We start from the raw sequence: 22,490 nt of genomic DNA, 5'->3' as shown, positions 1-22,490 counted from the left end.
TCTCTGTCAAATGTCACCCTCCTGACACCCTCGCTGAAGTAGCCTCCGTTCATTGCTGTTTCATTTTCGCCATTAACTGAAACGGTCTCGTTTATTTCTTGTTTGCTGCTTGTCTCCCCCTTTAGAAGACCAGCTCCATGAGAGCAGGTCTTTGCTTGCTCCCTCAGCACCACAGCCGGGGTCTTTGGCCCTGAGGGACAAAACGGGTGCTCCTTAAACTCTGGTGGGGCGAATACACAATGTAGAGGGTTGAGGCCAAGTGGTCAAAAAGGAGCGAATATCTGGGCTTTCAGGTATGTGGAAAGGCCCCCGAGAAGCCTGAAGGACGAACACACAGGAGGACAAGGGAAGGAAAGTCCCTTAGATGGAGCAGGCAGTGTGAGCAGAGGCACAGAGAGGTCAAGGGCTCTGCATCTGGAGTGGCAGCAGCGTAAGCAGGAAGGGCAGCAATGAGAGCTCAGGCTAGAGAGGCAGGTGGCCGAGAGCCCCCGGGTCACACACCGTCTCGGGACCTCAGCCCTGGGAGTGACCTGAGCACTCCTGGCAGAGAGAAGAGAGGAGATCAGCGTTCCTGAGACTTACCCAATAAACGTGTACTGAGGGGGGGCCTGCTTCGTCCGGCCCATGATCCGAATGTCACAAATCGCAGCTTCAGTTGAATCCCGTGGGATAAATTTAATGCACAGCCTCTTTTTTCTAAAAGCCACTTCCTCTGAAGAAAAGGACAAGAAAGGGTATGAGTCTACCAGAGATGCCCACATCTCTATTCTGAACGCCGTGTCTCCTGTCACGCTCCCTTCTTGGCAGCAAAAGCGACCGGTCATCCCAGCCACTGGGCTGCGCCCCTCCTGCCCTCCACAGGCTGGGACTGCAGGGTAGGCACCAGGAGCCCTGCCCTGCATTCGGGACCTGACCCCAGACACCCCTGCCGGGAAGGGCTTCCAGGGGTGCACACACCTCTGCAAGGAGAAGCAGCTTGGAATAAACCCGTGGAGCTGGCTTCACAGCCACATAACTGCCACAACCATCATCTGCTCACTGCTCAAGCCATCAGGGACATACCCACGGACACCCTGAGTATTAATGCTTTTTGCCACTGGGGCTTTTCTTCTTTCTTTTTATTATGGAAAATTTCAAACATTCCCCAAAGTAGGGAGAAGAACAGAATGAATGAATCCACCTGTTCCCATCATCCAGTTTCAACACTGTCAACAATGGACAAGCTGCTGTCACCTCTTTCTTTCCCCCACTCCCTGGTAGTTTTGCTGGAGGATTTAAAATGAATCCCCGCCCCGTGTCATATCGCCCATCAATATCTCAGTAGGCATCCAAGGCAAACGATCAGTTTTCGTATGACCCACGTGCCATTATCACGGCTAACAAAATGAACAATGACTCCTAACTATCACGAACAGTCTATATTTAAGTTTTCTCTATTATTCTCAAAAAATATCATTTAACTATTGCTTTCCCTGGATCAAGATCCAAACAATGTCTATGCACCAGCTCTGGTTGTTAGGACTCTTAGGTTCCTTTTATTCTGTAACAACCTCTCCACCCTCCCCTCTTCTTCAGGGCACTGACAAGTTGGTAAGATTGGGTCATTCTCCTGTATTTCCTGTAAGGTGGCAGTTAGAGTGGAAGGCTTGATTAGATTCAGGTTAGATTTTGTTTGTTTGTTTGTTTGTTTGTTTAGGTAGGAATGCTTCACAAGTGGTGCATATATGTCCAACAGTGTCCTATCATGAGGTATGGCATCCGGCTGTGCCACCCCGGGTTCCCATGGTGTCGGCCCGGAATTTGGGTTATAAAGTCCCCAACAACCTTCCTTCGAGCAGTGTTTTCATCCACTGAGGACTGTTACCTAGATCCATAATCTCATTAAAGTTTTCAAAATGGCCGTCTTCTAATTCTGGGATTCCTTCTGCATTTATTTAGCAGGAATTCTTCTACATAAAAAGTAACTTTTCTTCGTCAACTACTTGGTCTCCCTGAAAAAGGCGTGGTACAGGAAAGGAAAGAAAAACACATGATTCTTTGCTCTTACCTATTAAATCTTAGAGCAATGAGTTGGTGATGTAGCAACCTCCAATGGTGACCAACCAGGTGTTTTTTGGTTTGTTCATTTGTGGGGTTTATTCTTTTAAGTTTTATTTATTTATTTTGAGAGAGACAGAGAGAGCCAGCTGGGGAGGGGCAGAGAGACAGGGAGAGAGAGAATCTCAAGCGGGCTCTGTGCTGTCAGCACACAGCCTGACTCGGGGCTCAAAGTCACGAACCATGAGATCATGACCTGAGCTGGAACCAACTGGGATGGATGCTTAACCGACTGGGCTACCCAGGCGCCCCCATTTGTGGTTTTAAAAAATGAATTTCAATCCATTGCAGCCACTCAATACATGAGTCTGATGTATCTGGGTTGAAGTCCCAATTCCGCCATCAGCTCTATGATCTTAGGCGAGTGACTTAATTTCTCTGAGCCTGGGTTTCATTATCTGCAAAAGCGAGTTAATGGAACCCCACCCCAAAGGGACACTGGGTGGATGAAATGTGATACCACATCATATGCTTCACTTAGCCCAGTGCCTGGCACATAGTAAGTGCTCGATAAAGCACACCCATGAATGTTCTTATCGTCATTATTACCAGTAAACCTCTAGCACACAATTTATGTCAGTGTTTGGCATTGACTTTCAGGACCTTTCAGTTCTGGGGCAGAAAGTACGCACTTTCAAATCAGACAACAGAACGGGGAGGGAAGGGCAGTCCCGCCACTGGTCTTGGCTTGACCGAGGGGGGATCGCCATCAGTGGTGGTGCCTCGTAGACTCGGGAGTGGGGAGGGGAGGAAACTCAGGAACTTGGTGGGTTCTTTTCCCAGGCAAGGGAACTGAGGGCTAGATCCGATCTATGAGCTAGGAGTAGTAACATCCTCAATCCAGACCCCAGACATCATACCTCACAAGGCAGGGACGGTTACCCCGGGCGGGAAAACACCCGTAGCGACCCTGCCCCTTCAGAAACTATTAGCCGGTAAGATGGGACCTTTGAATGTGTGAAGAAGGTGAGAGCTTTCCTCCAATAAACGAAAAGGCCGGCATATTACTTGCCTTTGCCACCCTGCTCTTTGCTCCATTCCTCCATCTACAGCAACTCGGGGTAAGAGACGGAGCCACTAATTACACATGCTTAAACAGGCCTGATTCTAAGTAAACACATTATACAGAGTCAATAGAAATGTGTTCAGTCATGCTAATGAACACAGAGGAAGGATACAGCACTTTACTAAAACAAACAGTCTTCCAGTTTTTAAGTACTGTGTGGATAGCAACAAACTATTTTAAATTCATTACAAGAGTCTCATTTCTTTTTTTTGTTTTTTGGCTGACTTCATAAAATCGGGGCCTTAAAGGCGCTGCAAACTGCACAGAGCTGACCACAGGTCTTTCCGGTCGGTCTGGGCTCACCTGGCCCCTGGGAAGAGGCTCTAGGAAACGACATCTAACCCGAAATGAAGAGGCTGCCCTAAGCCCACCCCCTCTCCGTGTGTGGTAAGACACTTGTTGGTGATGCGAGGACTTGCCCTCAGGATGTCCACGGGCAGCCAAGTGACAGACCCCCAGTCACGGGGAAGAGGCTTCCCACCCAGATCACGGGGGCTGCACCGCAGCCAGACCACAGGCCCAGACAGGACGCGGCCCTGGGCCTCCTCACTTAACTGGTTCAACAAATCAGGAGGAAAATGCAGAATGGGAAATCCCTCGTGGCTCTCCAAGTGTATCGATATAAAGACATCACAAGTCAATTAGTTGTCAAAAACGAACACCAAGGCAAATTTTGAAACTAAGAAAAACACGGGGGGAAAGTGGGAAATGAATACAAGTCCACAAGGCAATTTTAGTTCCTAAACAGACGAGTCACACAAGAATAAGCAAAAGCAGCAAGCAAACACGTGTGAAAATGTTCAGGTCTTGCTAATAAATGATGACGAGAAAATTAAATAAAATTAGAATAGTAAAACTGAATAAAAATTTAAAGCCTACGCCGACAGGCCTCTGGAAAACAGGAACAAGCCTGTATCATTAGTGGCACCGTGAACTGGTATTTCTGGAAGTTAATTTGGCAACAGAGAGTACTAAAGCTTATCTTTATGAAGCCCATCCTCCGAGCAAGGTGCTGTGTATGGTAGGTGCCTTAGGTGATTCGACGATGAATTAAACATGAATCTCACCCTCAGAGAAAAAGGTTAGTAGCAGAGACGCGCAAAAGACATAGACGCGGCTAAAATCCAAGCTAAAAACATTATGAGGTATCTAATATTCCCCCCTCCGTTTTACAGATGAGGAAACTGAGGCCCAGAAGGGTGAAGTCATGTGCTTGGGGTGCTAAAGCCGTTAAGTGGCAGAGCCAGACCCTGTATCAGTGAGTCTGACCCCGGAGCCCACGTGCTTCCCCCACGCCAAGCCGCAGCGTGTCCTGACAGAGAACAGGGGGCCACTGAGAGGCAAACCCGATCGCTTCCTTTGGCTTCCGACCGCTGCACCGCAGTGCTTACGTTGCTCCCTCCCTCCACTAAACGTGTGCTGTGCCGGCTGTGATGAAAAGTGGCAAGGAGGCAGCTGGCCCCTGCTCTCTGACGGATGACAGTTCCGTCTGGTTACGTTGTAACGCAAGACCTTGTTTTCAGGGCCAGGTCACCCACCAGACTGAGCTCCCGGAGGGAAGGGCCAGTATCTTAGTCAGTCACCTTCTCTCGCAAAGCCTGTGGTGCCTACGGAGGCGTTCATCAATCTTCGCTGACCGTGGAGGAGAGCGAACTTACTTGAAACTGGTACCTCGGCGTCAGAGACGGTTTCACGCAGGGGGCAGAATGAAAGCTCGCCCTTGAGAGATAAGGGGTGTGGACGCTCAGAATTGAGGGAAAGGGCATTTCAGGCAAGGAAAACAACACAGCAAATAAACAGAGTCAGGAAGGAAACAGGAGTGAAGAGTGTAGAGTGAGTACCTCAGTGTGGGTCAAGTATAGAGTGCTTGAAGAGAAGGAAAATGTTTGTAGAAGGCTGGAGCAGACCAGAGCGGACCTAAGACCCTGCAGCCTCAAGTACTCGGAAACTCATCACAAGAAAATCATTCAAAATCTTACCCATACCCAAACTGATCTACAGATTCAACACCACTCCTATCAAAACCTAGCTAGCTTCTTTGCAGACACGGACTAATCCTAAAATTCATGGAAATTCAAAGGACCCAGCATAGCCAAAATAATCCTGAAAAAGAAGAATGAAGTTGGGAGACTCATACTTCCTGGTTTCAAAACTTGCCACAAAGCTACGGTAATCAAGACTGCGTGCTATTGGCACGAGGAAAGACATACAGATCAATGGAAGAGAACTCAAGAGTCCGGAAACAAACTCCCATTTATGGTCAACTGATCTTCAACAAGGATGCTGAGACAAGTCAGCGGGGGCAAGAATAGTCTTTTCAACACATCGTGCTAGAACATGACATCCACATGTGAAAGAATAAAGTTAGACCCCTATCTCACACCATACACAGAAGTTAACTCAAAATGGATCAAAGGCATAAATGTAAGAGCTGAAACAATAAACCCTCAGAAAAAAACACGGGCATAAATCTTGGTAATCTTGAGTTAAGCAATGCTTTCTTAGGTACGACACCAAAAACATAAGCAACAAAGGAAAAAAGTAAATGAACCGAGCTCCGTCAAAATAAAAAGCTTGTGCATTTCAAAGGATGTCAAGAAAGTGAAAAGAAAACCCAAAGAAAGAAAATTTTGCAAACCATATAACTGATAAAGGACTTGCATCTGGAATATCTGAAAATATTCTTACAACTCAACAACAAAAAGACAATCCAATTTAAAATGCCAAAGGATCAGAAGAGACATTTCTCCAGAGGAGATATACAAATGGCCAGCAAGCACGTGAAAAGCTGTTCCACACCGTTAACCATCAGGAAATGCAAATCAAAACCACATGGAGAGACCATTCCACACCCACTAAGATGGCCAGAATGGTAATAATGAGTGATGGTGAAGATGTGGAGAAACTGGAACCCTTAAACACTGTTGGTGGGAATGCAAAATCGTGCTGCTCTCCTGAAACACAGTTTGGTGGGTCCTCAAAAAGTTCAATACAGAGTTACCATATGACGCTGGAAATCCCACTCCTAGGTATGCACCCAAGAGCAAGAAAAACATGGTCCACACCACACATCGACTTGTAATGAACGCCCACAGCAGCATCAATCCTAATAGCCAAAAGTGCAAATGTCCACCAACTGAATGGATAAGCAAAATGTGGGACCTTTGGAAAACAAAATATTATCCGGCAATAAAAAGGCATAAAGTACTGACACATGCTGCAACGTGGACCTTGAAAAGGTTATGCTTAGTGAAAAAAGTCAATCACAAAAGACCACATGTTGGAGGATCCTGTTTACATGAAGTGTCCAGAATAGGCAAGTCTGTACAGAAAGTAGGTTAGTGGTTGCCCAGGGCTGGGAAGCGGTGGCAAGGTGAGGGCTGGAGAGAAATGGAGAGTGACTGCTAATGAGTAGAGGGTTTTCTTGATGATGAAGTGTTTCCAAATTAATTGTGGTAATAGTTGCACAACTCTGTGACTATCCTAAAAACCACTGAAATGGATACTTCAAATGGGTGAATTATATCTCAATAGAACCGTTACCAGAAAACCCTGATGCATAAATATATAAACCCTTCTGTAAAAGGCACTTAACCACATGCTGTTACAGGGCGGCTCTGTGGCTAACAGTATGGCTGGAGTCTGACTTGCGTGTGTCTTCCAGTTACTCCCCCACTTGAATCTTGGATAAGTTCTTCAAACCCTCAGTAGTTACTGTGCCTCATTTTTCTCACACGTGATGGGTTTAATAATGCTCATCTCTAAATAGGGGTCTTGTGAAGATTCAGTGAAGTCAGGAACCATTTATCACAGGGGTTAGCATCTGTTAGGTTACAACATGTCCGCTCTCATGATTATTAGCTAATATGTACATAACAAGTAAAAACAAAATGGCCAAAAGTGAGAGGACAATTAAGAAAATAAAAATATGCTATACAATGGAATATCCTTGTTTCGTTAAAATAATGGCCACGGGTGGCGGGGTGGGGGGGTGCCTGGGTGGCTCAGATGTGGGTTGAGCGGCTGACGCTCGATATCGGCTCAGATCATGATCCCAGGATTGAGCCCCGTGGCGGGCTCCACACTGAGTGTGGAGCCTGCTTAAGATTCTCTCTCTCCCTCCCTTCCTCTCTCACTCTCTCTGTCCTTCTGCCACTCTCCCCCGCTATGTGCTCTCTCTCTACAATAAAGAAATTAAAAAAAAAATGGCTATGTGGCGTCTGTGTAGATATGCAAAGTCTGGTCTATATGAAATGCTGGCAAGAAAACAGCAAAAAAAAATTGTGGGCCCAAAATGGGACTAACTATGGAAAAATAAAGCATGTACAACAAAGAATGAGATCCAGAATTTCACAAGTGAATCATATGTAATAAAGAAAGGATTCTTTGTTTTCCATTTGCTGCTTCACTGTTGGGGACATCCTAAAGTTGGGATCAGGAGTTAAAAATAAAACAAGTTAAGTTGTATCAAAATGGGGAGGCTCAAATATCCAGAGGTTTTCCAACATGATTTAATAACTGACGTGCCTGACAAGAACCTCAAAGCACTCCAGGATCCTGAAGAAGCTTCTATTTGGTCGGGGACGCGCTTCTGCTCGCTGTGGCTCAGGGGTCAGGGTATTCACTCACACTTGAACCCTGTGTCCTCTAGCGCAGGCTTTCTGGTTCCGACTTTTCTTGTGTGCTCCAAGAGCCAAAAATAAGGACATTATTGCACCTGTATTCCCCAGGCATCTTTGATTTTTTTCCTGATGCTTCTGGGTCTTGCGCCAAGGTTGGCTTCCATTAACACCAGAGGATGGACTAACCACGAACCACAAGCAGTTTCACCGTTGTGTTCCTGAGGGGGCCGATGCAGCAGGGAGCCCGTTGTAAGAGAAAAGGACATTCTGCTCATTTACACGCTGCCCCCCGGAACACCACAAACTCCTCGGAGAACCAAGTCAGACACGCGTCAGAAGCAGCAGGGTTTATTCACGGGCATGCAGCAAGGCCTCCTGGAATGTTCCCAAAGAAAAATGCCCATGCAAAACCTCTAAAAATACACCTGCAGGAAGAAAAGTCCCGTTGTAACGAGTGGTGCTAAAGGGAGACTCACGTGTGTCCACCGTCTCCTGAATCGGGATGAAGCCCACAGGCAGAGTGTCCTTGATGTCAATGAGCTTCATATCCACTAACACGTTCCCTAAATGACTCTTGGGAAGAAAGAAAAGAGATACAGACTATTAATCTGAACACCCCTGTGGTGGGTTTGCCATTTTGGCTTCGAGATGCATATTTAACACAATGACTGGTGCAGCTTTACGACAGCAGGTTAATTAGAGTAGGTGCCACTTCATGTTCCCCAGCGGTTACACGGGGACGCGCGTGGCCCCCGGGAAGGAGTTTCATCTGCGGCACCTCGAAGCCACTCACTCAGCCACGGCTTTGGTTAGTTGGCTAGACAGCAACCCGGGAGACGCTCGACACATAACCCAGCAGAGGGCAGCTGTGCGCACGCGTCCTGGGACCAGGCTGCCACTCAGCCTGGAGCCTCAGCTCTCGGAGTGGGGGGGGGGGGGGGGGGGGGGGGCAGCGGGTTTTGGAAAGAGCACGTTCCCGGGGCAGTCACCACGGCAGGAGAGAGCTGCATCGGAGCCTAACGGAGAACCAGTCACACTCCTGCGTGATGGCCGGTCTGCATATTGGCACGTTTTGGCTGCTAGATGCATCCCGTAAAATCCCAAGAATCATAAACTGATACCGAGTGAAAAGCCCCGCTGCCTCAGTATTACACATCTCCTAAAATGACGTGCCCAAGGGCCTCTTAAAGTTTCTGTTCAGTGGCAGTACATGGTGGTCCGCGGTGCGCAGTTTCCGTAAGCAGTGCAAAAATACCTCCTGCAGACAGCACGTCCCATGCTGGAACTGCAAGAGGGGATCGTCTGCAAACATACTGGTGCCCGCAGCCCACACTTCCGGTGGAAACGCTCAGTGCCAACAAGACCGCAGAAAACCAGTCAGGGGATTCTTACCATCTAAACTCTACGCTATGTTCTCTCTTGGTCACTCTCTATTTTCCCCCGTATCAATTTGTGACGGCATCTTTGTGAGGTTGGTCGTTTAACGTCTGTCTCACCACTGGGGTTCAAGAACCACGAGGACCCAAACCATCCGTCATTACTCTGAACCCAAGCTTAGCACGGTTCTTGGCACACGGCAGGTGCTCAATAATGATCTGAACAATTTAATGTTTGGGGGGCACCTTTTCAACGGGGTGGGCCAGAGTCAGCAACGAGATTGGATCTGCTTGGATGACAAATCAAAACTGTATCAGCGGGGCACCTGGGTGGCTCAGTCGGTGAAGCGGCCGACTTCGGCTCAGGTCATGATCTCGCGGTCCGTGAGTTCGAGCCCCGCGTCGGGCTCTGTGCTGACAGCTCAGAGCCTGGAGCCTGTTTCCGATTCTGTGTCTCCCTCTCTCTGACCCTCCCCCGTTCATGCTCTCTCTCTGTCTCAAAAATAAATAAACGTTAAAAAAAAATTAAAAAAAAAACTGTATCAGCAAAAACAAAAGTAACAATAAAAATAAACATAAAAATGAAAGTATATTTGATAAAGCCATCATACCCCAAAAGTGCACAAATGAAATACATTCTCCAGATTTAATCGTGAAGGTCGGCATGTCAAGTGCAAACTGTGACCAGTGCTTTCATGGCCCTGTTGTCGCAAAACCGTTTCTTTCTCCCTGAACTATCGTGTTTGAGGACCATTTTATATTATTACATTTCAGGTAGCTGGGTCTCAGGGAAACAATGCCCAGTGCAGTGCAGCAAGTGGAAAGGGGAACCTTACTAATGCAGAATAAATCTCTGACCGTGTAGAAAAGGTTTGAACCGTTAACCTAACTCGAAAACATCAGCTGCTTTCAGAATTGCCTGATCTAATCTATCATAATTTTTTTTCCCTGGCAGTTGCTTTTCCATGTCATCACTGCTTTCTGCATTGAGAAATTAACAACTGGCTGTGTTTTCCTGCCCCGTAGATGGATGGGCATTCATCAATATCCTTCTCAAATGTCTTCTACTTGACAAGTTGGGTTTCACAGAAGTCAACTGCAAACCACTTAGCGACCTCACCCTCCACACTCTACAAATGTCCCTGATCATAAAACCAGAACATCAGTGGTGTGGCCATTAAAAAAAGCATCAAAAACCCTCCCATGCATACAAAACGGGAGGCTGCACTGTCAAAGCTGCCCGCAGCCCAAGTGTGGTCCCTCCGTGCACGGGGCTGCTGCTGTACCGGGTTTAATACAGTAGGTCTGCGACACCATTAATTTTGCTTGTTCCTCTCCCCTCCCCCATCCCGTGCTCTCTTTCATTTCCTCCTCATAAATATGAAGAACGTATTCCCAATCCTTGTTGAGCAAATGATTCATGCCAAAAGCCCAATATGCACTGACTCAGGGTATTTATATTGTCTCTGGTAGCCAGTATTTGCTAGTATACTGTAATTATTTTTGACAACCTTGCATTTAAGGTAGCCACAGATAACCAACTTAATATTCAAATGTTCATAAATCCTTCTGTTTAATATCCTCCCTACCTAATCTATGTACATTATTATTACAGGTAATGCAGAAAGTACAGGGCATGAAAAGTGCAATTAATCTCGATCCTTCCCCAGGAAGCAATGTCACTCCAAAGCCAGGTTTCTGTATTAATAGCGTTATTGGGGGAAAGGAATTTAAGTTCCAAAGGAGTGTCCCAAACCTCCTACATTGGGAGTCTCGAGCCGCCTAATTAAGAATCTGTCCAGTCTTGAGATTCCCACATCCCTCCTCTACAGTTGTAAAAAATGACACTATGCAAAGTCCTGGTGGTGACAGCACAACCAGGACAGACTGGCTGTATGGGATTAAAACACACCCCACTCCTCCTGTGCTCCTGAGCTGGCAAGTGGGTCCCTGCCAACCCCCCCTCGTCTGGATCCCTTTGGATCTCACTCCCGGACTCAGTCATTCTTCCTCGGAAAAGAAAATGCACTGATTTCCTATACTCCTTCAGAGGGGAAGCGAGATTTCTCCCCCAGCCATTTGCTAACACCCTACCCCCCAACACCTGGCCCTCCTGGAGTGAGGCCTGCAAGGCAGGCACTCAGTAAGATCTCTTTAATGTTCAACAAAGGCTGATAAACTCGATGCATCTTCTATAATATGAAATACACTCACCCGGGACACCCAAAATTAACAAGCATTGGTGACTTCTGTCATTTTTTGACTTGTCACCATCCCCAGCTCCAAGGGATCCAGGACTCTTCTGGCCTAGACTACAACACCCCACAGCCTTCAGGGCAAATGCAAAAACAAACAAAGAATCAAACAAAATAACCCTAGAAATCAAAAAACTATCAAAGACATCGTAGCTGTCCTCTGAGGGTACGGTTTGGAGCTGCAGCCTCTTCGGTCAGGAGAAGAGGCTGAGCAGAGATCAGTGATGAGCCGAGAGACCAGGCCACAGTGAGTTGTTCAACTCCTCGGGGAGTTCGTCCATCCCGCCCTAAGTGGCAGGAATGAGCTGACCTGCGGAAAGTGGCAGCCAGCAGACAGGACGGAGGTGACAAAAGCTAAAAATATCAATCATTTCAAAAGCGGGGTTTAGGTCAACTTCAGGGACAAAGGGGGTGGGAGAGTGTACCGAGTATGGACACGGACGCAGGGAGGAGGAATGGGGCCACGCACCCCTAACTGCACGAGCCCACGTCCGTCCGGAAAGGCAACCCAGCCTCCAGTGTCTCCCAGGGCGGCACCCAGGGACCTGCTCAGACTCCTTACAGCCTTAGCTGCCACCTTCCCACATGCATGAGAAGGACTTCCAGTGTTTAGTGCTGGGACTGTCCCTGCCCCATTAGGAACTCTGTCCTTTACAACAAGCATATGTTACTCTCGTAATTAGGGGGAGAAAATTAAAGCAATGATTTCTGCCCCACTCCTGGATACATGAGGAAATGATTTTCCTAACAAAGACTTATCAATAAACAACAGGGACGGCCGGTGGGAGAGTGTGCAAGCCACAGAACCACGTGACTGTCTACTTCCAGACATCACTGAGGGACACCCGAGGACCCAGGGATGGGACCACAGGCCGTGTGGTATGTGATGGGGAGAAAGACCGACTGTTCCCCTTTCCCACTTCTGAATGAGGATGTTTGAAAAAAATCGTTTGTCTTTTTAAACCACGAGCTTCTGTTACTGTTACAATAAAATTTATAAAAATAAATTCATAACCCCCCCATTTTTTTTTTTTGCGTTAGAAAGAGACAATGACATCTAGGCCAAAAATACAATGTCACCCCTGAAAATCAAAGTCTGACAGCTCCCTGTTTGGGGCGAGGGAAGACAGGTGACCTTAGATAAGCACAGAAACTCTCTGATCTCGGGAAAGGAGCTAATACTCGCAGAGACTGTCTGAGGATGGAAAAGGTTTATTTGCAGTGCCTCTAAGAGGCCCCACTCAGAGTAGCTCTGGGTAGATACGAAAGCTACTTCCCTTTTTTTCTAAGCCACTCATTAAAACACTCTATTGGAAGAGCCTTAACGGATAGCTTTAAAATTTCCTAATTTACGGGCCCAAGAATTAAGAACACCACACCGAAAGACATCTACACACGTGGTAGACACCTACCTGCAGACACAAAGAAATGTCAAACGTCACAGAGACTCAGGGAGAAAGTCATTTGGGAAACGAGGCCGTGTCTGGGAGAAGAGGTGATCGTGGAGTGTCCTTCCAGCCATGCTTCCACTTATCGGCCGGCTTTAAATCCAGCTGCACTAGCAAACTCTCACGTCCACACTACCCTGTGATTTGTGACTTACAGGAAAGGTAGGCAAATGATGGCTGGGGGAGAAATTTCCTGGTTCCCTTTTGAGAACACATTTTAATGGAGTTCACGGTACACCTGGGTACGTGGCTAATACTACCGTTAATAAATGAAACACAGCGCTAGCTGCTGGTTTCTACCCAGTTCACTAAAACCACAGATTAATATGGCAATGAAAATAAACCACAACAACAACAGCAAAAAAAAAAAAAAAAAAAAAAAAGAGAGGAAATTTCAGCCAGGCACGTAAATGCCTTGTGCTCACTCAGCAAACGGACACCACTACTAGACTTACATTTTCTTTGGAAAATGATCTCGTGAAACACAGGTATCTGGTAACCTTGGATTTAAATAAGCCATCTTTCCAGAGGTCAGCATCCACACCATCTGCTGTCTGTGCAACCTACACCAAAGAGACAGAGAAAAAGAGCACAGGTAAGGCAGGCTGGAAAAGGAGGCGTGTGTGAGCATCTTCTCCATACCTGCGCCAATTAACACTGGCCCGAACTCTCATGGCATCTCATTAGTTCATTTCACTAGGCACCGGGAAGAGATTTTCCAAAAGGGGAAAAGGGAGAATGTGAAAAATACAACTTCTAAAAATATTGTCCCCAGGGAAGCCATTGATTAAAGACACCCTGACAAAAATGGTTCTAATGAGAAAAGAGCAACTTTTGTTGCAATGGCCCAAGAAGGGATTGGAGAAGTCAGCACATTAAGTTCCTCATTACCACTTACTCGGGGGACATACAGGGTGCAGAAAAAAGTCCAGTGGGGTGTGAAATGCCACCTGAGAGGAGCACCGCCTGCTCCAGGGCCCTGGGGCCAGCCAGGATGCTTCGTCAAGGGGACCCTAGTGGGGGCTGGGGGGCGGGGTACCAGGGAAGCCCGCTCCTCTCTGTCTCCTCCGTACGCAGGCTCCACGAGTGGTACTCAAGGTCGGAAACTGTATCATGATGGAAAAATAAAAAAGATTCAGCTCCTTGTTTATGGCCTCACTAAGAAGCCATTTCCCCGTCCACAGCTACAGAGGTGTTCCTCTCAGAAGCGCTCAAGCATGAAGCCAGCCTTGATCTGAGTCCTAAAGGACTTGTGTACTGGGCCGGGGCGGGGGGCTTAGCGTGAAAGCCCCTGCTTTGGGACAACCTGCTGACGATGAGATTGGAGAGCAGGAGAGGAATGGCTGGATGAGGACAGCATTTCCCCTCCCCCCCCCCCCCCCATTTACTTCCAGACTGTTCTATTCACGGACCGCCGGGGCTTGCTCTGCTGTCTCACTCGGTAGCCCCAGAGGACAGCATCCCGAGGGGGCACATCCAGGAAGACTGAGGGGGCAGCACCCTGTTTCAGACTGAGCTCCAAGACGATCTGTTCTCTGCTGTCTCCCTGGTCGTCCTGTTGGGCCTTAGACTTCGGGGGGCAGTTCTCGATCTGACAAATCCCTGAAAGCACCTCCATTCTTTGCACAAAAACTGCCTGGTCTCAGCCCCATCCCGTGGACTCTCCACACAGCACGCCCACGGCCTCTGGTGGTCACATGAGCAGGGCGGGGGCGTGGGGGGCATCCCCAGGGCCCCCCACAGCCACATTCTCGGAGGCTGCCTCAGAGAGGCCCAAAGGCCAACTGGCAAAAGAAAAATGCCTTCCCCCCACCCCCCCCAAACTGAACAATCGTAAATGAGCAAGTGCAACACGAGAAAAAGAAAGACCCTTATGCTACATGTGCAAATATGTTTGACCTGAAATGTGGGGGAGGAATGGTATGGGGATAATTTCAGGAACCGTTTGCTCCAAGTATGTCACCCCCACAGAAAGAGACGACCTGGAACAGCATCAGGCCTCATCAGCACTTTCCCCCACAATGGTCTTACATAAAGTTTCTTGGAAAACATGAGCTATAAGGCAGGGGCCCTAACTCTCCACCACCAAGCATCTCTTTTGTTTGTTTTCTCCTGTGGATTCCATGAGAATGGAGTGGTTCTAACGAGAAAAGAGCAACCTTTGTTGCAATGGACCAAGAAAGGATTGGAGAAGTCAGCACATTAACTTTTGAAAGATTTTTATTTCCCAAACTGTACTTTTCTGGTACTTCCTCAATTCTAGGATGTAGTCACTTGGGAATCACTCAGGGATGGAAAGAATAACCCTTTAGGAAAAAAGGAAATCAAATATCAAACTGTACGGATCTATTTTAAGATGCATCCCAATTTCAGAACCATGAAGATGTGAAAATAAAAGATGCTAGAGGAACAAAGAAATAAGGGAACTTATACAAACCGTGGTTTCTCGATAATAAATGCCTTATTTTTGATACATTAAAAAAGTAGTCTGCAGAACACTGGAAGGTTGTGGAATCCCAGGCTGGGACCTCAGAAAACAGAGCTGTCTTTAACCTCCCACCAGAAAGGGAATGGAGTTCAGAAGGGCTCTCCTGGATATTTAGTAATTCCACTGGAGGGCGGGTATACCCTAAATCAAGGCTATTGTTTCCAGGACTTGAAAAGGATGGTTTCCCCTCTGCTCACCCCACAGCCTGAATTTTCCTTTTTCTGGGTGGTTAAGACACCTCACTATGATAAAGAGGCCGGTACAAGCGTGTAAAGAGAACAGGTGCGCAGCGGGATTGCCCCTTACCTGGGAGGCCCAGGCGGTACAGCCCTCCAACCTGCACTGGAAAGGCATTAAAAATGCACAACCAAAGGCCTGGATTTGCCCTGAGGCCACAACTCATTTGCAATGAAATAAAAACGTGTAATGCCCTCCAACCCCAACCAAGGGGAGGTGAGGAGGGTGGTGAGAGAGAGAGAGAGAGAGGGAGACAGAGAGAGTGCAAGCACATATGTGTGTGTATGCACGTGTGTGTGTGTGTGTGTGTGTGTGTGTGTGTGTGTCTGGGCAGAACACAGAGGTGCCCAGAGCCCGGACCCACACGGAGGGTGGACTAGAACAAGGAGCAAGAAGGTCCCGGGTCCCAGCTCATCAGAAGCACTGAGAAAGTGGCCCTGGGGTAACAAGGCCGGGCATTCCCAAGCCTCGCCTTCCCTGTAAAAATAAGATGTACCCAGAAGCTTCTTTCTAATCCAGTCACATAAAGGTGTTTATGAACCTTAATGCTTGTGTCCCAAATTAGATGAGCTAACGAGGTACACGATAAGTTACGTGTGAGGCGGGAGGCTGCGCAGGCGCCCCTGCAGAAATTCACGTTTCAACTCTGACCGTGAGAACTCAGTGGCCAGCCTCTGACTCTCGGTATGGGAGAGGCCATGGGGAGGTGGGCTGAGGGCTGCAGGAAGAGGTGATCTAGGTGCAGCGCAGCCCATGAAATTAAGAGGCAGACCTGAACCTGACACTGGATGGCTTAAGCAAACCCCCTCCTCCTGGGGACGCCGTGGTTAGAGATGACCGTACATGCAAAGCGTCTGCCTCAGTGCTCAGCAGGGGCCACCCAGAGAGCCAGCACTAACACGTCTAAACCGAAAATGAGGACAGCTGGTCTGACATCGAACCACACCTTTAAAGTGACGTCGTGTGGGGCGCCTGGGTGGCGCAGTCGGTTAAGCGTCCGACTTCAGCCAGGTCATGATCTCGCGGTCCGTGAGTTCGAGCCCCGCGTCAGGCTCTGGGCTGATGGCTCGGAGCCTGGAGCCTGTTTCCGATTCTGTGTCTCCCTCTTTCTCCGCCCCTCCCCCGTTCATGCTCTGTCTCTCTCTGTCCCCAAAATAAATAAACGTTAAAGTGACGTCGTGCTACGTCAAGATTCAAAAAGTCCTAAACTGCCACACTGGGGTTCAGCTGGTCCTCTGGGATTCCTTCCCCATCTCTGGGACTAGATTTGGTCTTCAAACACAAATTATGTACATGTGCACTTAATGTTTACCTGCCCCCTACTATCCTGCCCCTGGACTACAAGCTTCACAAGGAAGATGGCAATTGCCATCCATCCCCTGCACTGTGCACAGTGCCTGATACATACGGGCTCAATCAAAGCTTGTTGAAGGAATGAACGAACCTGCCACTCAGTCAGGGTCGAAATGTGAAAAGCCACACACCTTGCTAGCTACCCAAGTAAGGTAATCAAAAAATTTTAAATGAAGTTTCCAGGATGTAATCCCTTGAGCTGAGTGTATCCCCTTCAAAATCCCCACTCTGTGAGGCCACATACCCATTTCAACAATGAGGTCCCTTATTGTTTCGCTTATCTTGTTTGTACCCTGCCCTGTTCCCCAAATCACTGGAGTTGCTGCTGCTGAGTGCATTGCTCACAGTGTTTATTACAGGGCTTCACACGTGCCACACACGCGCGCGCACACACACACACACACACACACACACACTCTCTCTCTCTCATACACGCTCTTTAGTAACACACTCACATATACACATTCTTCTCTCCTATACACACTCACCCTTTCATGCCCTCCCTGTCTTTCCAGCATTTCCCTGGGTATAGGAACTGCCTGTGGAGAGGAGTAGGTGGGCAGTGACAGACTGAACACATGGGGGTGTTTCCCTTCTCTGCCGATGTTCTTCTCAAATGACAACCACGTGGAGAAGGCATGAACCCACTAAAATACAGAGCAGGAGAAGAGCACGATGCAAGAGAGATGTCAACAACCGTCTGTGCAGAGATGTGTAAAGTGAAAGGCTGGGATTTAGCAGAGTGGAGGGTCTAATGACTTGCACCCCGGGACACCGTCCCAGAGCCACCAGATACCACTGGGGATGAGGGTGTGAGTTTAGAGCTGAAACAGGAAGATTGGAACAAGGTCTATTGGAACAAGCAGTCACACTCCCAGATCCCCATCCCCATTTCAGATGTATTTTCTGCATAAATGGAACCAGTAAGGCTCAGGACTCCCGAACATAAGGAGGATGTAGACTCCAGACTGAAAACTGTGCATACTGAATGGTGGGCCCCCCTCCCCTGCCACCACCACACTTATCCTCCTTCCTGGTTCTGGTGTCTCAGCAGCTGTGTGTATCCCCTAAGCACTGGATACCAAAGGATTCGTTTCTGGAGATACTAAAGAGTGCCAGAGAATAGACCAGCACGCATAGACTCTCGGGGTCTCCTGCTACAAAAGCTACTTCCCTGCTACATCACCCTGTGCACCACCCACCAGCCCACAGGCCCCACCCCCACCCAGGCACTCCACCCCCACTAACTAGTGCCCCACTCTTAAACATAAACTGACAGCAAAGGATCACCAGGTGCTGAAGGTAAGTCCCAAATATGAAAGACAGGGTCCAAATTAGAAAAACAGGCATTTAGGGGCACCTGGGTGGCTCAGTAGGTTAAGCATCTGACTTTGCCTCAGGTCATGACCTCAGGTTTCATAAGTTAGAGCCCTGCGTCGGGCTCTGCGCTGACAGCTTAGAGCCTGGAGCCTGCTTCAGATTGTGTGTCTCTCTCTGCCCTTCTCCCAATTGCTCTCCGTCTCTCTCTCTCAAAAATAAACATTAAAAAAAAAGAAACAAAATTGAATCCTTTCTTAAAAAAAAAAAAGAAAAAAGAACAATGGGCATTTGAGGGTAGCAGAGACAGTATGGGCAGTATGAGGAAACAATTAAAATTAAGAAATAGGCAGCCAAACCTATAATTCATATCTTCAAAGGGATTAATAAATATATTGCAACCACCAAAGAATGGAATATTGTGAAAGCCATTTTAAAGGATCAATTTAAGAATAATATAGAGAACCTAGAAATAAAAAAAGTTATAGCTAAAATTAAAAATTAAAAAAAAAATACTGGAAGAGAAAATTGAGGATCACTTCCAGAAACCAGGATACCAAGACGAGATAAGCTCTAGGAAAGTCAAACAAAGAAGGCTGAGGGATCAGGACAACATCCAAATGATGAAATCTCCAGAAAGAGAAACAAAAAATGGAAGAGAAGGTGAGTGTCCATACTAAGGAGGATGTGAGTGTTCCAGCACAGTGAATGAAAAAGTCCCACCCCAAAGCAAAACAAGAGAGAATCCCACCAAATCTGGGAGAAATAAACCATCTTTCAAACTTCCAGAGAGACGTACCATGTCACATAAAAAGGAATGGGAATCAGAACACATCAGACTTCTCGACAGCAACACCGAGTGCTAAATAAGATAAGGGAAAAAAATGTCTTTAAGATTCTGGGGAATTCTTGAATTCTCCACTCAAACCAATTAAATGTGAGGGCAGAATAAAGACATTTGCAGACATACAAGGATTTAAGAAGTTAATCTTCCAGCAGCCCTCTCTTAGGAACCTACTGGAGAATGCATCAGCAAAACTGGGGATGAAATCAATGAAGAGGAAACCATGAACCCCAGGAAACAGATCCTACAGGGGACGGTGACGACAGGGGTGCCCAGGCCTAGATGTGAGGAAAAGGAGAGAAAGCCATGGTGGGACATCTGGAGGAAGAGTGGCTAGGACAGTTTCTGGAACTGTACTTAAACCCTGGGAAGAAATATGGATGGGTGTGTGACAGATGTACTGGAGCACTTAGAAAAATAAAAACACAGGCATAAAGCTGTTTGAAAACATAATTTATTAATTTAAAAATTAAAAAAAAATTTGTAATCTGTATGTAAAAATCAATAGGCATTTAGTATGGAGGTTCCTTAAAAAGAAAACTACCCTATGATCCAGTAATCACACCCCCAAAATACAAAAATACTAATTCAAAAGGACACAGTCAGAGAAAGACAAATACCGTATGATTTCACTCATATGTGAAATTAAGAAACAAAACAAGTGAGCAAGGTGGAAAAAAAAGAGAGAGAGAGAGAGGCAAACCAAGAAACAAACTCTTAACTACAGAGAAGAAACTGATGGTTACCAGAGGGGAGGGTGGTAGGGGGGATGGGGGAATAGGTCACAGGGCTTAAGGAGGGCCGTGTCACGATGTATGTTAGTGCTGAATGTCATTATACACCTGAAACTACCAGAACACTGTATGTTAACTATACTGGAAATAAAATAACAAAACACAACACAGCAAAATAAAATAAAAATGATAGCTGGGAAGACATTAAAAAGAAAATTTAAAAATTAGAATATAAAAGAAATAGGCACCTAGACAGTTAAGCAAAATGAAAGAAACAAGTCAATAACTAATTCCGAGAAAATGAGAAGGATGCATGAGAAAGAAAAACTACCCATAGTACATTACCTGACTGAGCGGTACCCAGAGTCTGCCTTGTCATAATACGTAAACACTGACCACCAAGTCACCAAAAATTGTGAGGCTGCCTGCTGGGGGAGATTTTAAGAGAACTGAATGTGTAGGATAGGTAAATTAAGAGATAAGTAGTTCATTCAAACTATTTAGAAACGTGGAGATAAAGTACCGGAAGTGAAGAAATCTACGGGTTGAAAGTGCCTCTGGGGAGTAAAAAGGGAAGAGACAGGCTGGGGGCTGTTGCATGTTCTTCTGAGCCTTTCGGTACTCTTTGATTTTTTTTTTTTTTTTTTACCTATGTATCCTTTTGTTGAAAGAAAAGTGAACTTTAAAAGAATCAGAGAGCTGGGAAATGTATCACGGGAGACACTATGGGAATGGACGGTTCCTTTTAGGGACACCCCCACCATCAGGGATGTTCCTCCAGGTGCAACATGACCTCAATGCCAGTCACCTCCTCAGTGGGTTCCCAAGAGTGTGACAATGTCCAAAGCTGCGTGCACAGAGGATTCTGGCCTCCTCTGCTGCTAGAATCTGCCTGGAGTTACCCTGGGGGTCCCCTGTGAGTGACAGTCCCAGCCCTGCAGAACCAACCACAAGACCTTAGAGGAAGCTGCCCGACCAGGATCCGGACTCAGCCTCTGTCTCTCGGCCCAGGCCTCTGAATCCTTCTCTGGCCCAAGTTCAGAGGTCACACTCTGGACCACTGTGCAGCAGTTACGGAAAAAATGTGTACACGGGAAGCCCGAACAGCCACTGTGCGGTGTGACTGGCTCCCCACAAGTGGCCTATGGGGCACGGGTGCTGTAACAGAACCGTGAACTCAAATGTAAGAAATCCTCCTGATTTCAGGACAGGCAGTGGGGCTGGAACCCTTGCAGAGGACTTCCTGTCTGCCTGGCACGGGTCTAAGCAAGTCACGTGCACTTCTTATTGAAGTCTCCCAACAACCCAATGACATACGTACTGTTTGCTCCACAGATGACACGTGAGAAAATGAGGCTCAGAGAAGTGAGGTAAACTTAACAACGTCAACTCAGTAAACCAAGATGGGGGGACCTCCCGGGTCACCAGCCCAACTGTGCACTCCTGCATCTCCACCTCAACACTCAGGAAGCAGTCACCCTTCACCGCCCAGGGAAGGACAGGCAACCTGCTAGGTCAAAACCAGGACACCTATGGGCCCTGCTTTTGACAAGCCACATGGGGGCATACCTGGAATATACCAGAAGAACATCATCCAAACAGAAAGACCCACTCGGGGCCACTTCAGAGACCCACCAGTATCACCATAGTGAAAGGAGGCTGGGAACATACTGCTTTAGCTCAGTACCAAATGCCGCAGAAAAGGTAACGCTTGTGAACACTTCTGGAAGCATGTAGGTTTGGAGGGTTTTGCTTTGGTGCTGGAAGTATGGAAGAAAATGGTGATTTTCATTTTAATGCTGAAACGCCTTCCTTATCTTGTAAGACTTAAGTCTAAGCTATTGACTCTAATGGTTTTATTTTTTTATTATTTATTTTTGTTTTAATTTAAATCCAAGTTAGTTAACATATAGTGATTTCAGGAATAGAATTTAGTGATTCATCACTTATATGTAATACCCAGTGCTCATCCCAACAAGTCTTCTCCTTAATGCCCCTCACCCCTTTAGGTCTTCCCCCCCACCCAACACTCTGCCAGCAACCCTCAGTTTGCTCTCTGTATTTAAGAGTCTCTTATGGTTTGTCTCCCTCTCTGTTTTATATTATTTTTGCTTCCCTTCCCTCACATCCATCTGTCTTGTATCTTAAATTTCACATATGAGTGAAGTCATATGATATTTGTCTTTCTCTGAATGACTTATTTTGCTTAGCATAGTACACTCTAGCTCCATCCACACTGTTGTAAATGGCAATATTTCATTCTTTTCTGACCGTTGAGTAATATTCCATTGTATATATAAACCACATATTCTTTATCCCATCATCTGTCAATGGACATTTGGGCTCTTTCCATATTTTGGCTATTGTCGATAGTGCTGCTATAAACATTGGGGTACGTGTGTTCCTTCGAAACAGCACACCTGTATCTTCTGGATAAATACCTAGTAGTGCAATTGCTGGGTCGTAGGGTAGTTCTATTTTTAATTTTTAAGGAACCTCCATACTGTTTTCCAGAGTAGCCACACCAGTTTGCATTCCCACCAGCAGTGCAAAAAGGTTCCTCTTTCTCCACATCCTCGCCAACATCTGTTGTTGCCTGAGTTGTTAATGTTAGCCATTCTGACAGGTGTGAAGGTATCTCATTGTGGTTTTG

General features: G+C 46.9%; 1 protein-coding gene across 2 annotated transcripts in view; it reads right to left on the bottom strand.

The window, feature by feature from the left end:
• Positions 1-22,490, bottom strand: part of MVB12B (multivesicular body subunit 12B) — a 209,552-nt gene that overhangs the window by 132,268 nt on the left and 54,794 nt on the right. For both annotated transcript variants that reach the window (XM_043566185.1, XM_043566186.1), the window contains exons 3-5: positions 13,320-13,427; positions 8,262-8,358; positions 583-712 (exon numbers count right to left, since the gene is read on the bottom strand). In XM_043566185.1, the coding sequence (XP_043422120.1) occupies positions 583-712; positions 8,262-8,358; positions 13,320-13,427 (335 nt within the window). The remainder of the gene's footprint in view (positions 1-582; positions 713-8,261; positions 8,359-13,319; positions 13,428-22,490) is intronic.

Source organism: Prionailurus bengalensis, chromosome D4, assembly GCF_016509475.1.
Source record: "Prionailurus bengalensis isolate Pbe53 chromosome D4, Fcat_Pben_1.1_paternal_pri, whole genome shotgun sequence".
Classification (NCBI taxonomy): domain Eukaryota; kingdom Metazoa; phylum Chordata; class Mammalia; order Carnivora; family Felidae; genus Prionailurus; species Prionailurus bengalensis.
This window is presented reverse-complemented; position numbering and strand designations above follow the sequence as displayed.